The sequence below is a fragment of the Rhinatrema bivittatum genome, chromosome 2 (assembly GCF_901001135.1).
Source record: "Rhinatrema bivittatum chromosome 2, aRhiBiv1.1, whole genome shotgun sequence".
In the NCBI taxonomy this organism is placed as follows: Eukaryota; Metazoa; Chordata; class Amphibia; order Gymnophiona; family Rhinatrematidae; genus Rhinatrema; species Rhinatrema bivittatum.
The window spans coordinates 488,074,505-488,090,541 of record NC_042616.1 but is presented as its reverse complement, the minus strand read 5'-3'; the positions used below and the strand labels follow the sequence as shown (position 1 = coordinate 488,090,541).

General features: G+C 46.3%; 1 protein-coding gene across 8 annotated transcripts in view; it reads right to left on the bottom strand.

The window, feature by feature from the left end:
• Window positions 1-16,037, bottom strand: part of PRPF4B (pre-mRNA processing factor 4B) — a 191,630-nt gene that overhangs the window by 100,996 nt on the left and 74,597 nt on the right. For all 8 annotated transcript variants that reach the window (XM_029590568.1, XM_029590567.1, XM_029590563.1 and 5 more), the window contains 3 exons: window positions 11,560-11,733; window positions 10,441-10,596; window positions 9,284-9,365 (listed from right to left, as the gene is read on the bottom strand). In XM_029590568.1, coding sequence (XP_029446428.1) covers window positions 9,284-9,365; window positions 10,441-10,596; window positions 11,560-11,733 — 412 coding nt within the window. The remainder of the gene's footprint in view (window positions 1-9,283; window positions 9,366-10,440; window positions 10,597-11,559; window positions 11,734-16,037) is intronic.

The following is a 16,037-nucleotide window of genomic DNA, read 5'->3' as shown; positions in this document are numbered from 1 at the left end:
ATGAGCTTGAGAGAATTGAGAGCTCCTTGTTTTGTTTGGCTTCTGATGAGCCAGTCGTCTAGATAAGGAAAAACGTGCACGCCTTCCTTGTGCAAGTGGGCAGCTGCCACTGCCAGGCACTTTGTGAACACTCGAGGTGCTGAGGCAAGACCGAAAGGTATCACCCTGTACTGGAAATGTTGATGACCCACTAAGAAACACAGATATCTGTGATGAGGAGGGAATATTGGAATGTGAGCGTAAGCGTCTTGAAGATCCAGAGAACAGAGCCAATCTCCTTTTTGAAGTAGATGTAACATGGTGCCCAATGACACCATCCTGAATTTTTCCTTTCATAGGTATTTCTTGAGCTTCCGGAGGTCCAATATGGGACGTAGGCCTCCTGTTTTCTTTGGAATGAGGAAATAACTGGAGTAGAATCTTCTGCCCTGCTGAGGTCGGGGAACTGGTTCCACAGCCCTGGCTCTCAGAAGGGTGGATAATTCTTTTTGTAAGAGTGTGGATTGATTTTTCACTGTCCAAGATGAGGTGGGTGGAGTATCGTTTGGTACAGTTAGAAAGTCCAGGTGGTACCCTTGAGATGTTATCGAGAGTACCCATTGGTCTGTAGTGATGTGCGTCCAATTGTGATGGAAGAAAGTGATCCGACCACCTACTGGCAAATTTGGGGTCGGATTGGTATGTAGGCTTCTGTTCTCTGGTGAGTTTTCAAAATCCCGAAGCCGGGCCTGTTTGCGGAGGGGGTTGAGCTCTAGGTGCTCTTGGTTGTCGGGTCTGCGATCTTTGTGCTGGCCTTGATGACCTTCCACGGGTAGCAGGAGGATAGTATCTCCGTGGTCTATAGTATGGCCTTTTTGAATCCTTCCTTGGAAGTCTTCGTGTGGATGTTGGGACTCCGGTGGAGCAGAGGAAAGTTGATGTAATGTTTCCGAATGTTCCTTCAGCTGGGAGACTGCTTCACGTACTTTATCTCCACTAGGAAGATCAGCAAGCTTCTCTTGCACTTCTGGTCTCAGGTCGGAGGCCTTGAGCCAGGCCCATCTGCGGGCACTTATGCCTGTGGCAGACATTCTAGATGAAGTCTCGAAGCTGTCATAAGCTGCTCTAACTTCATGTTTCCCAGCTTCTAGGCCCTTATGGATAATGCGGTTGAAGGAATCTTGAAATTGTTGGGTAAGAGATTCCAATAACTCCTGAAGTTGTTTCCACAGATTATGCTGATATTGCGTCTCACAGAGTTGGTAGGAAGCAATTCTGGACACTAGCATTGAACCTTGAAACATTTTCCTGCTGATGGTGTCCAAAAACCTGTGATTTTTCCCAGGAGGATTCGATGAATGAGGTTTAATTCTTTTAGACTTCTGAGCTGATTCTACTACTACTGATTGATGAGGTACTTGAGTTTTCTGGAAGCCAGGAATATGCTGGAACAGATAGGTAGCATCAGTCCATTTATTTACAGGTGGTATGGTGCAGGGATGCTCCCATAGCCTGTGTTGCAAGTCCTCTAGAACTTCGTGAACTGGTATTGCCAGGACTTCTTTAGGTGGTTCCACAAATTGCAATACTTCCAGAGTTTTCTGTCTAGTATCTTCTTCGGATACTAGCTGAAAAGGGATAGTATCAGCCATGTCTTTGATGAAATTAGAGAAAGAGAGGTCCTCTGGAGGGGATTTCCTTTTTTCCTCTGGAGGAGAAGGATCTGAGAGGACTTCCTCCGAGGAAGAGTCAGTATTTGGATCATCCCAAGTGTCCGATGAACATGGACGAGGAGGAGTTGATGGAAGAGGAAAGGATGGCATCGACAGCATCGAGGGTTTCACCAGTGGGCTCGACGGAAATAGTAGAGAAAACGATGGCCATGGACGAGAGATTCCCGATGGACCTGGAGTAGGTTCGGGCATCGGTACTTCCTATGTTATTTCTTCTTCCATTGGTCTTGGCGTCGGGCCATCGGCTGGTTGCACCGGAATGGCAACGATGAGTGTCCAACTTCGCTAATATTGGCGCCAAGAAGGACATATCCGGCACCGGCATTGGTGTTGGTGAGGGTAATGGTCTCTGTGGTTGAACCGGAACCGGCAATGGACTCGGTGACGGTATCACAGTAGACATCGGTGACGGGGGTGGAACCGGTGTCGGCGATGGAACTGGCATCGAAGGTGGAACCGTCATCAGTGCTGGCATCGAAGGCATGTCACGGAATTCATCTTGAACTGCCTGGCGGATATAACCATCCAGTTCCGCCCTCATAGCTGGTGAAACCAGGGAAGGCGATACCGGTATCTCCACAGGTCCCTGTGGAGGTACGGTTCCCGGCACCGATATCGGTGGGGATGGCCTAGGAGTCGAAGGCCTCGAGGGACACAGACTCCCCTCTCCAAGGTTTCTTCGGAGTTGGTTGGATAATTGTCGAGGGAACTCCGGTTATCGGGTCCAATTCCGGATCCTGAGGCCTCCGGTGTCGATGATGGTGTTTCTGTCGATATTCAACGCCTTTTTTGATGGTAGATGTAGACTTTATCGATGACAGTGAAGGGGTCGGTGAAGGCCGATCACCTGTTTCATCCAGCCGTCTAGTTTTTAGGACGACTTTTCTAATCGCTCCAGCCGGAGACGATCGTGTCGAAGTTGAAGTCGACCACATTAGTTGAAGATGGAATAGATGTTCCATTTTTTCCATGCGCGCTCGTCTGCCTTTTGGCGTCATCTCGGCGCATCTCGGGCCCATTGAAACATCATGTCTCTCACCGAGACAGAGTACACACTCGATGTGTGGGTCCGTTATGGACATAGTGCGGGAACATTTCGGGCACTTTTTAAAACTGGTAGCCATAACGAAGGCCGGACAGCCGTCGATGACCTTCTGACTAGGTTTAACAATAAAGGAACCAACCGGAAAAAATTTTGAACACTCACCGATGGTGGAAAAAGGGAGACCCCTACGGTGGGATAAGTTTTTTCCGAAATTTCTGAACTTTTTTTGTAGTGAATATTCACCACATAGGGCTCCTATAACCGTGAGGCTAACAGCAGCGTGGAAAAAAGAACACTGAAGGGAGACCCCTGTGGCTCAAGGGATCTTGGCATGCTGGGCATGCTCAGTGGGCTCAGGATGCCAGTCAAATGTTTCTAGAAACTTTGACAGAAAGTTTTCAGTGATAGGGCTCCGTCAGTGACGTCACCCATATGTGAGGACTAGCATCCTGCTTGTTGTGGGATAAAGCAAATGTTGCTTACCTGTAACAGGTGTTCTCACAGGACAGCAGGATGTTAGTCCTCATATATGGGTAACATCACAGGATGGAGCCCAATCAAGGAAAACTTCTGTCAAAGTTTCCAGAACTTTGACTGGCCCCTACTGGGCATGCCCAGCATGGCACTAACCGTGCAGCTAGCAGGGGTCCCCCTTCAGTCTTGTTTGAAAGCTACAGGCAGTGCCGAAAAATAAAAGAAGAAACAATACGAACCCAAAACCGCAGGGCGGTGGGTGGGTTTCGTGAGGACTAACATCCTGCTGTCCTGTGAGAACACCTGTTACAGGTAAGCAACATTTGCTTTCTCACAGGACAAGCAGGATGGTAGTCCTCACATAAGGTTGAGTACCGAGCTGAGGATGTCCGAACATGTACCAAATGTACCCAAAGGCATGCAATAGGTACAACAACTGGGGTGGACTTTGGTAGAGGGCATCTTGAACCCCACCAGGCAGGCAGAAGGGTGTTGGTACGTCACGTTGTAAACAGATTACGAAGGACAGACTGGCCAAAGATGGAATCTGGTCTTCCGGCTTTGTCCAAGCAATAGTGGGCTGCAAAGGTATGGAGAGAACACCAGGTGGCAGCCCTGCAAATGTCAGGAAGCGGCACAGATCGCAGGTGTGCTACTGAAGTCGCCATGGCCCTCAGAGTGTGCTTTAACACGGTCTTGAAATTGAATGCCCGCTTGCTGATAACAAAAGGATATGCAGTGCGCCAACCAGGAGGAGAGAGTCTGCTTACCCACAGGTTGCCCTAATTTGTTAGGGTGGAAGGAGACGAACAATTGAGTGCTCTTCCTGTGGGCAACTGTACGGTCTAGATAAAATGCTAGAGCCAGTTTACAGTCAAGGGTATGCAGAGCCTGCTCTCCTGTATTAGAATGGGGCCTTGGAAAAAAGGTAGGTAGTATGATGGACTGATTGAGGTGAAAATCCGAAACTACCTTAGGTAAGAATTTAGGTGAGTGCGGAGTACCGCCCAGTCCTGCAGAAGTTTAGTGTAAGGCAGATAGGTAACTAGGGCCTGTAATTCACTAACTCTGCGAGCTGAAGTGATTGCCAAAAGGAAAATCATTTTCCATGTGAGATATCGAAGTTCACAAGAGTGAAGAGGCTCGAATGGTGGTTTCATGAGCTGACCCAAAACCAGATTAAGGTCCCAAAAAGGGGCCGGAGGACGCAGTGAAGGCTTGAGGTGAAGCAAGCCCTTCAAAAAACGTGTTACAAGGGGTTGTACTGATATAGGAACATCCCCGAAGCCTTTATGGAAGGCGGCTACCGCACTGACATGCATTCTGATAGAAGAAGTCTTTAGACCTGATTCTGATAAATGCCAGAGATAGTCCAAAAACTTCGTGATTGGACAGGAAAAGAGGTCAAGGGACTGAAAAGAGCACCATGACGTGAACCTTTTCCATTTGTAAGAGTAAGCTTTTCTCGTGGAAGACTTCCGTGAAGCAATCAAGACACGGGAAACTGGTTCAGAAAGGTTAAGTGGCTGAAGGATTAACCTTTCAAAATCCATGCCGTCAGAGACAAGGCGTGAAGATTGGGATGGCGGAGGCACCTGTCATTTTGAGTGATCAGAAGCGGGTCCGTCCCTAAGGGAATACACCTGCAAATGGAGAGATCCTGCAGTATTGGAAACCACACTTGGCGTGGCCAGTGAGGTGCTAGGAGGATCATGGCTCCCTTGTCCTGACGTAACTTCATGAGAGTCTTCGAGAGAGAGGAGGAAGTGGAGGGAATGCATAGAGCAGACCGGTTGTCCACAAGAGGGAGAATGCGTCTGTGGGCTAAGAGTGTTTGCTGCGAATAAGAGAGCAGAAGTTCTCTACTTTGCGGTTTTGAGGAGACGCAAAGAGGTCCATCTGAGGATATCCCCATTGTTGGAAGATGGAGTTCGCCATGGAGGGGTTGAGAGACCATTTGTGCGGTTGAAAGATGCGACTCAGCTTGTCTGCCAACACATTGTCCACTCCCAGCAACCAGGTGGCCCCAAGGTACATCGAATGGGAGAGAGCTTCCGTCCATATCTGTGCAGCTTCCTGACACAGAAGGAAGGAGCCCGTACCTCCCTGCTTGTTGATGTACCACATGGTCACCTGGTTGTCCGTCTGAATCAGGATAACTTGATTTGAGAGGCGATCCTGAAATGCCCTGAGAGTATATCTTATTGCTCGAAGCTCCAGGAAATTTATTTGGTGTTTGGCTTCCTCTGGAGACAAAGAGCCTTGTATCTGCAGATTGGCCACATGGGCTCCCCATCCAAGGTTGGAAGCATCGGTGGTGAGAGTTATTTGAGGGTCTGGAGCCTGGTATGGCAAGCCTTGAAGATTGGTCTGATGCCTCCACCAGGCGAGAGACTGACAGAGTGAGACGGTTACGTGGACCATGGTCGACAGGGGCTGAACGCTTTGAGTCCATTGCGACCGTAGTGTCCACTGCATGACTCTCATGGCCAGTCGTGCCATTGGTGTGACTTGAACTGAGGACGCCATGTGTCCCAGAAGGATGAGAAAGTGATAAGCAGTCACGGATTGCTAAGACTGCAGCTGGTGTGCAAGAGACACGAGAGTGAGCGCTCGCTGTCGAGGCAGAAAAGCCTTTGCCTGCAAGGTGTCCAAGTCTGCCCCAATGAACAACAAGGTTTGAGATGGGACTAAGTAGGATTTGTCGTAGTTGACGAGAAATCCTAATGAAATTATAGTGTGTAAGGTTAGATTGAGGGACGACAGAGCAGCTTGCTGAGTGGGAGCCCTGATTAACCAGTGATCTAGATAGGGGTAGACGTGAACACCTTGGGTCCTGAGGAAGGCTGCAACTACTACAAGGCATTTTGTGAAGACTCGAGGCGCAGATGCTAGGCCGAATGGAAGCACTCTGTATTGATAGTGCTTGGGGCCTACTAGAAACCTCAGGTATTTGTGATGAGATGGCGTTATCGCCATATGAGTGTATGCGTCCAGGAGATCCAGAGAGCAGAGCCAGTGTTCTCTTTGTAAAAGAGGAAGAAGCGAGCCTAAGGTTACCATCTTGAACTTCTCTTGCTGGAGGTACTTGTTGAGGGCCCGTAGGTCCAGGATAGGATGAACGCCTCCCGATTTTTTGGGGATTAGGAAGTACCGGGAATAGAACCCTAGGCCGTGCTGAGAGTAGGGCATGGGTTCTATTGCCTTGGACAGGAGAAGGAGGGAGACCTCTTGATCCAGAAAGATGGAGTGATCGGAAGTTGTCCACATCAGTAGAGGTGGGGAGTCCGGTGGCAAGGAGAGAAAGTTCAGATGGTAACCCTGAACAATTAACGCCAGTACCCACTGATCTGAGGTGATTGAGTGCCATATGTTGTGGAAGTGGCACAATCGACCTCCCACTGGTATGTGAGGCAGTGGAATCTGGCTGCTGCTCTCTAGGTGGAAGCAGGCTCTGGTTGAGAAGCTGCTTGTGGCTTTTATTTACGTGTTTGACGAGACTGTGCATTTTGAAAAGGTCTCGTGGCACGGGATCTGGTTGGTGGCGGGTAAGACTTCTTCGGGCGGAAGAATGAATTTTTAGAGTCCTTTCTGAAGGGCTGTTTAGAAGAATAGTCAGAAGGCATCAGAGACAGCTGTCTTAGGGTCTCATGATGGACCTTAAGTTCCGCCACTGTTCACTGAATCTGTTCGCCAAACAGATTGTCCCCCACACAGGGCAGGTCGGATAGCATGTCTTGTACTTTAGGGTGAAGGTCAAAAGACTTGAGCCAGGCCCATCTTCTTGCCGAAATAGCGGCTGCAGATATCCTAGTGGCAGTGTCAAAGGTATCATAGGACGATCTAATCTCATGCTTGCCTGCCTCAAAACCCTTGTTTAATAAGGTTTGAAGCTGATCTTGGAATTGTTGAGGTAGGGTATCTGAGAAGTCTTGTATCTGCTTAAAATGACCTTATTATATTGGGACATATAGAGCTGATAGGCTGTAATCCGGGAGATAAGCATTGAGCCTTGGAATACCCGGCGGCCAATGGCATTTAAAAACTTCTGTTCTTTGCCCGGGGGAAAAGAGGTACGAGGCTTTGATCTCTTTGCTCTTTTTTATGCAGATTCAACAACTACAAATTGGTGATCCAATTGAGTTTTCTGAAAGCCTGGAGCTGACTGCACCAAATAGGTAGTGTCTGCCTTTCTGTGTACAGGAGCCAGGATGTTCCCAGTTCTTCTTGAGGAGATCTAGAAGAACCTGGTGAATAGGGATGGAGGTTATTTCCTTGGGAGCATCCAGGAATTGGAGCAACTCCATCATCTGATGTCTGTCATCCTGTTCAGTCTGCAATTGGAAGGGAACCAATTCAGACATTTCCTTCACAAAATTTATAAAGGAGAGGTCTCTGGAGGAGAATGCTTCCTACTTTCAGTGAGTGAAGGTGGTGAAGGTAAATCATCGGTGTCTGGCAAGGAATCATCAGTCCAGGTATCATAAGGATCAGCACCTATCCCTCTAGGAACTAGAGGGGGACGGGTGGTGGGATACCTGAAGGTCCTGGTCTAGGCTCCGAAGGAATCGGAGAAATTATCGGAGCCACCGATCCAACCATCTGTGCCGATACGTCCGGCGCCACCGAGCCATTATTGGATGGCTCGGTGGCGCCGGACGTATCGGCACAGATGGTTGGATCGGTGGCGAGGGACATATCGGCATCGATGACTGAGGCAGGACTCCAGATGGAGGAATGCAGATCGGTGTTTCTCCTCCCGATGACAGAGTAAGTGGAGAGGGCACCAGAGCCATCGGACACTCAGGGTCCATCGATGGAAAAGCCGCAATGAGCGCTTCCATCCTGGATAGCAGCGGTGCCAAAGCTGCTGGGATCGGGTCGGTGCTCGGTTCCACAATCAGTACCAGTGTCTGTCCCGGAGGAACCTGGCGTCGTTGCATCGCCTCCTGAACCATCCAGGCCAGTTCTTCTCAGAGACCTGGAGCAAGCAGCCCCGGCTCCGGAACAGAAGAAGGAGGCAGAGGCATAGTCGGAGGGACCACCGTTAAAGGCGGAGTCGCGGCTCCCGATCCCCTGTCGGGTGAGGGTTGCCTCAGTGACCCGGTCGCCGAAAAGGTCAGTGCCTTTTCTGGACAGGGTTTGCTCGGACGATGGCGAGGTCAATGACTTCGCTCCCTCAATGGTCCGAGGCTTACAATGTTTCTCTCTGCGATCCCCTCGGTCCTGAGGGGGAGTAGAAGGTGTCGAAGGCCGAGATGTCGTCGATGCCGGATGGTCACCGGCTGGTGGTCGATACTAGCGCGAAGTTGATGGTGCTGGTTCAGACGACGTCGATGCAACGGACGGAGTCGGGGTTTGAGCACGGAAGAGAAGTTCCATCTTCTCCATTCTGGCCTTGCGACCTTTTGCTGTCATTAAGGCACATTTGGTGCAGGTTAGGACATCGTGCTCTCATCTAAGACACATCACACAGACTTTATGAGGGTCTGTGATAGACATGGTGTGAGTACAGTTCAGGCACAGACGGAACCCCGAAGCCATGGCCATAGAAAAAATTGAGCCACGGTACGGTCGACGGCCAGTAGGCCGCGAGGGCCAAACTCGACAGTAATCAACGGAAAACGGGTAAAAACTTACCGGAGTACCGCGGCTTGAAAAAAGTTAGAGGAGGGACCCCTGTGGGGCAAATTAAATTTTAGTAATTCCGTGAGGAAAATTCTTGTCAGAAATCTCTGCAGAGCTCCTTTACCACGAGGTTACTGCTGCGCGGAAAAAAGAAGACTGAAGGGGGATCCCTGCTGGCTGCAGGGTTAGTGCCATGCTGGGCATGCCCAGTAGGGGCCAGTCAAAGTTCTGGAAATTTTGACAGAAGTTTTCCGTGATTGGGCCCCATACTGTGATGTCACCCATATGTGAGGACTACCATCCTGCTTGTCCTGTGAGAAACTGCTATACACCAAAGGAGAGCATTTTAACATAGCTGATCTCCGAGCCTGCTATGTTGAAGTGCTGCTTTACCTAGATGAACTCTTCAGTATAAATCACATACTTGAACAATTGCCTGTCGCTGCATTCTTCTTTGCTCAATGACAGCTTCCTCATCTTCTTCCTCTACGTCAAAGTCTTCAAGGCTAGAAAAAATTGCTCTCTGTATTATCATTTCAAGTGAAAATCCATATCAAAACCATATACATACTCTTAAGAAATTTCCACTTATGAAACCATGTTTGCTGATAAAGGGCCATTTTATTGCAAGACAATGTCATTCTGAAGACCTTTATCTTTTTAATGCATTTTTCCTATTATACAGCTGATTTATGCTCTAGGACAGATTTCTGTATTTCTCTGAAAAAGGATGGAAGATGTAAAGACAATGTTTTAGGTATTTGTACACTCCTAGAGTATTATTTATGTTTTCAAAATAAATTCCTTTCAGCAAGGGTACTTTAATTTAAACTAAAAATCTTATGTGTTTGCAAGTCAAAAAACTCACACTGCAACCAATGATTTGAGAAATTACTTTTATACCAACACTGGGCAAGTGCTTTCTTTTTAAATATACAAAATCAAGCGTGCAAATCATCTTTCAACTGATGAACAGAGTCCACGGTTATAAAAAGGTATGTTATGAAAAATACAATTTAACACATGCTATAATGTTCATTCTGCTTAAACATATGTATAAGAATTGTGAAATTCAACACTTTTGGCCAATAAGGCTTGAAAGTCGATATATCAACACAGTTGAACAAAATGCAACAAGTGCGGCACCACGTATTAAAGCACTTGTCATTGTCTAGAAAGTTTTAATAGTTTTAGTGCCTACTCCACCTCTTTTCAAATTTATGTACTAAAATTAGGCATTAGAACTAGAGGGCAACAGTAAGAGTAAAAATGCATTTAACACAACAGATATAGATTGATAGTAAAAAAAAAAAACATTTCTCTATAGTTCTCTTCATATTAACCATTTAGTTTTATTTAGATCTTAAAACAGTTACTATTGTAGATGCCACTTGAACAATTAAGTAGATAGGAATGGATGTAGTTCAGATCCTCAGATATTTCTTTAATGATGAACCAACTGATGGTCTCAAAAATTTCTGTATGCAGTTATCTAGTAATGAAAGCTTTATATTAAAGAAAAATCTTTCTGTGCTTCCTCATTTCAAAGTGGTTATAGTACATAGTGGCAGAGCTCCTTACTTCTCATCTGAAGAAGAATCCTGCTCAACTTTCATTCCTTCAGAAAGACTTCCTTTAAACTTGTCTTCCTTATCTTTGCTTCTAGTCCTACGTCTGCGTCCTCCACGTGACCGAGACCTCCTCCGGAGACGAGATCTACTCCTACGACCTCTATCTCTGTGGGCAATGAAATCAGGAAACATATTATATAGTTTAAAAATATGTTTTCAAATAAAAACCAAGCAAGGTACCACCAAAGAGAAAATATAAGCTACAAAAGTTTGTTTAGCTACATTTAAAGATCTTCTAACTTTAATTAAGATATATATCACAACTGCTGATGAATGTACTAAAATAATATTAACTCAAGCCCTACAGTAAGTATAAGGAAATTTCTTAAAGTGTCATAATAAAGCATGAGATACCTACAATGTGTTATCACTGAGTTAAGAATTACTTCCAATAGACACGTTAAAGATCACTTGAGAAAAGCATCATTTTACATCCGTGTTTATTCTATTTTGGCATCAAATTCAGACCATTGTTCTCCTCTTTTCTTTTAATTACCTGAAAAAGAAAGGACACCACTCACACCCAACGAGAGTCGGAGGGAGATGAAATCAGCAGTGCTGAAGTGGCTTAAAACACCAATTTCTCCAAGCCCAAGATCCTCTCCCATCAGAATTTTCCCCAATCACTCAAATAAAGCCAAAGCAGTAGCTTCTTTTTTTTTCTTTTTTTTTTTTTTTTTAAGAACGTTCTGTAGAACATCCTCAGATCTGGCATGCATGTGGAGCATACCCTACAAGGAAATAGCATACCATCTGTACAAATGCTCCATATTTCATAAAGACCATACTGCTCAGTTATCAAAATCAGATCTTCTACATGAGGTGTAAAAACCTCTGGTCCTTGAGAGCCACAGATGTAGTTTTCAGGATATCCGCAATGAATATGCATAAGCTTTATTTGCATACAATGGAGGCAGTGCATGCAAATCTCTCTCATACATATTCAACCAGTTTGTGGCACTCGAGGACTGGAATTGCCTGCCTCTGTTCTACATAAGAGTGACAAGTTACAGCAAGTCTACAGGTATTTCTATGTTTCTCAAGTAGTGATGCTTCACTGTATCCCTACCTCCTGCGAGGAGATCTACTCCTCCTCCTAGGAGATCGGCTGCGTCTGAGTGGCGAACGAGATCTTCTCCGGATAGGGGATCTGCTGAGTCTTCTTCTGGACGGAGACCATCTGAGTGGACTAGTTTCTTTTGATCTATCTCGCCTGGTGAGAAGATCATCTCGAACTCGTGTTCTACACATGAAAAGCGAAAAAATAGGAGAAACCATCAAACTGCACAAAGAAGAAGCAATGCTGCTTAACTATAACAAATGTCCTCTGAAGTCAGCAGTTCAGCAGTCATACAAGTAGGTCCAATCAGCAGAACATCTGGAAAAGACAAATGTTCTTTCTGCGCATGCATAGGAATTCCTGCACCTCAGAAGCATCTCTCAGGTCCTGTTTAGCCAAGATAGAGAAGGGAAAGAACAACTTCCAAGAGGAGAAGGAGGGAAGGAGTACATCACTGGTGTACTGTGGTCATCAGAGGATACTGTTATAGATAAGTAACTTTGCTTTCTTTGAAGACAAGCAAAGTTGCCTTCAGATAAAGTGAAGGGTTGTTTTTGACTAAAAAAAAAAAAAAAAAAAAAGAGGGAAAACAGGAACAGCTACCAATGGGAGGGAATATTTTTGAAGGGATAAAATGTTTGAATGTCATCATTTTTTTCAAAAGGGGAACAACTCAAAACCAACAACATGGATCTAGGAGAGAGGGAATTGAGCTGTAACACTTGAAAAAGCCATAGAGGGCATACAGTCCAAACTTATACCAATGAAAGATACTAATGTGATGTGAATGTGTGCAAATCTTCCAACCCTCACCCAAAAAACACAAGGAGAAAAAACCCCCAAAAGCAAAGTAAATGGTACAAAAATTTAAAAAACAGTTAAGGTGGTGGCATGGGGTTTTGAGTTCTTCTGATATTGTTGGCAAGGTCTTGTGCCCTCTAGTGGGTGAAGAGGCCTCTGGTAGCATCTCTTCTGAGGAAAAGATTGCATTTTCAGGAAATCACTCTGATGTCTTCAGGGTTGAAATTGGCTCAGCTATAACAGCAAATAGGATATGACGTGTCGAGTGGTGGTCCTTTATTACATCCACTGCTTCTTGGACCTTAACTTACAAGAGACTGTCGCCATCGCAAAGCACATTAGCAAGCATTTTCTAATCACCTTCAGAAGACCTGAAGCTCACAGCCATAAATCTATGTATTGTTGCCCACTACAGAGGCTTCTGATGCAGTCTCAAAAACATTGTAGATTGTCTGAACTAGAGGTTGTGTGTCCCATTCTAAGTCTCTGCTTATATAAACCACAGTTTCTTCTAGGTTCTAAACTTGGTTTTATTTTAAACAGCAACTTAGCAGGCAACAATAATATACTGGTTAACATTTAGAACATTCCAATATAAGATAGCAGCTCTCCCCAAGCTTCTACACTATGCCCATAACTACTAAACAACAACTCACCCAAAACATGGTTTTTTTATATACAAGTCCAATTACTTCGGATAACTCAAAACAAGGCAGGAATCTCGAGGTCCATATTCAAAAGCCATTTAGACGGATAACATAATAGTTATCCGTCTAAATGACTTACCCGGCCGTGGGCAGGCAAGAGGCATTCTGAGGAGGAGTGGAGTTAGCCGCATAAGTTAAGCAGAGTTAGCCACTTAACTTGTGTGGCTAACTCTGGCTGGTCCTTAGGGCTGTTAGACATAACCGGCTAACTAAGATAGCCAGGTATGTTTATCTGGCTAACTAGCCAAGCCATACAGCGGCTGAAAATGGACTCCCTCAGTTCTAAGTAGATATAAGCATATTTAGTTCACAGCACTCACAAATATATCCAGTCCAAGTTACTTCACTTTTCTTATCCATCTACAGCAAACAATTCAGTTACTTCACTTCAGTGAGTACATATATAACTCACCTCAACATCAAAGTCTCATAGATCTCAAAAGTCAGATCCTGTAGCATGGCTAAGCAGCCTTCCAAGATGCTGGGAACAACTTCCTTGACTCCAGCAATCCTTTTTCAAGGCCTGAGGGCCAATCCGATTCCTCAAAAGCAGGCTCACTGATCCTATCAGGCTCAGTCCAAGCTCTCCTAGTTTGCCTGAGTCAGAATTTACCAGAGCCACCCAATGTCTCGAAGGCAGAGCACGTGCCTCTCATCTAAGCAAGTCACTAGTTCAAAACCTGGCACAACCTTGCCATTACATCATACCCCCACACACATACCCACAGGTGAACTCTGAACACCTCAAAGAGTCTCCAAGATCTAGGACCAACCAGCAAGAAGCACTGCCCATAATACACAGTGCCCTTGGTGCCCCACGGTGATCACTACATAAGAATACAGAAGTCAGAAAAATCTTTTGAAGGCATGAGTGTTAATTTTTGAAAGGTTATTCAGACCTTAGTCTTGAGCTCCTTAGATTAATGTAACACATAATAACCAATAATTAAAATGGCAGTCAATCAAGAAAGATAAACTTAAAAAGCCACCTTTACTTACCCTCTCCAGTAACTCTCCTACTCCTTTAGCTTGTAGGCCAATAGCACTCACCAGAAGCAGCAAGGGCTGCTGAAGCTCTGTCCTCATGCTCTTCTTCCTTAGAGCCCATGACTAATCTATTTCTTTCTTTCTTTCTTACACACACACTCTCTCTCTCTCAAACAGCAGTCATTTCCCTGACCAATCTCTCTCTCACACATACCAGTCACCTCCTTGACCAATGTCTCTTTCTCCCACACACACACAAACACACCAGTCACCTCCCTGACCAATGGCTCTTTCTCTCTCACACACACACACACACACACAACCAGTCATCTCCCTGTCCAATATCTTTCTTCCTCAAACACACACACCAGTCACCTCCCTGACCAATGTCTCTTTCTCTCACACACACACACCAGTCACCTCCCTGACCGATGTCTCTCTCTCACACACACAGTCACCTCCCTGACCAATGTCTCTCTCTTGCTCACACACACACCAGTCACCTCCCTGAACAATCTCTCACATACACCAGTGACTTTCCTGAGCAGTATCTTACTCTCACACGTTTTTCTCTCTTACTTACACATTCTCTCATACACTTACACAGATACTGGCTCACTCTCTCTGTCTCACTCACCCCCACCCCCAGCACACATGGCAGCTACAGCACAAGGTAGCCGGTATGCTGCTATTAAAAGCAGAGTCCTGACAGGCTAGAAACTGCAGCAGGAATGACCTCCTTGCCCCGCAGTGGTAAGAAGGCAGCACTCAGTTGATTGCTTGTGCTGCTATCATGGCACAGAGCAGTCAGCCTAGAATGTAATTTTATGGTTTTTCTTCTCCCCACTCCAGCCTTTTATTTTTTTTTGCAGATTATTATTATTATTTTTATGTTTTCTTGCTGGTGTCACGCTTGCGAGAGAAGAGGACATCAGAGCAGGGGGGGGGGCCAGTGGACCAGCACCCTACTCCTGCAGCCCCTAGCAAAGTGGCCAGCAAGCACCGATCTTCAGCTCTGGGCAGCTGATGGACGACTTTCTCCAACAGCCGCGCGGCAGGAAATCCCGGCGGCCACATTCTCAGCTGACTGCTCTGTGCCGCGATGATTGCAGCACAGGCAAACTGCTGAGTGTAGCAGGGCCGGGGAGAGTCTTGGGATCTGAGTGTTACTGCATGACCTTTTCTTCTTCCCGCGTGCCTGGTAAACATCACTTCTTCTTCCGGGCCACAGGGGCGGGAAGAAGAAATGGTCATGTTCCTGTTGCCGGCTTTCAACATTGCTGCCGTTCCTCCTCGGGGCTTGAATGTGCTGATAGCCTGGGCAGGAATAGCAGCAGTGTTTGTCTCGCTGAGGTGAGGGGGGGGGGGGGGGGGAGAGCAGCGGATGCGTGACACACCTGCCGGTGCTTCGCAACACACTAGTGTGCCGCGACACACCGGTTGAGAACCACTGATCTAGACATCATGTCTTGAGTAGACACTAACTTTGGAAAAGCACTTCTGCGCAGCCTATTCACCCAGTAGTCCACTCTCCATCTGGGGGGGTGTGGGGGGGGCGCACACTGTGTTGAAAATCTCTTCGAACTGAAGCTGTAAGATTTTCTGGTTGAAGCCTTCCTGGCTGAAGTCAGCATGTCCTCCACTTCCCTAGGAAGGCTAAGGAGGAAAGAACTGCATGCTCGACATGCATTCTGTGAGGGCCAGCAATAGCAGATTCAGATGGCAGAACTGGCCATCTTCTTGTGTAATAAGAATCTCAGACATCTTAAAGGGAATCAGAGATTAAATTGATAAATGGATGAGCTATAGATACTACACTTGACATTACCAGGCCGGTGTTACAAGGATTGCCCTCGCCTAAAGGACCTGCTGACAATCCTGTCAACGAGAAGAATTGGCAGGTATGCATAGAGTAGACCACTGCTCCAGCCTAGCACAAAAGCATCAAAAGTTAATCTGTAGTTGCTTGGAAGCATGGAACAGAACAGATCA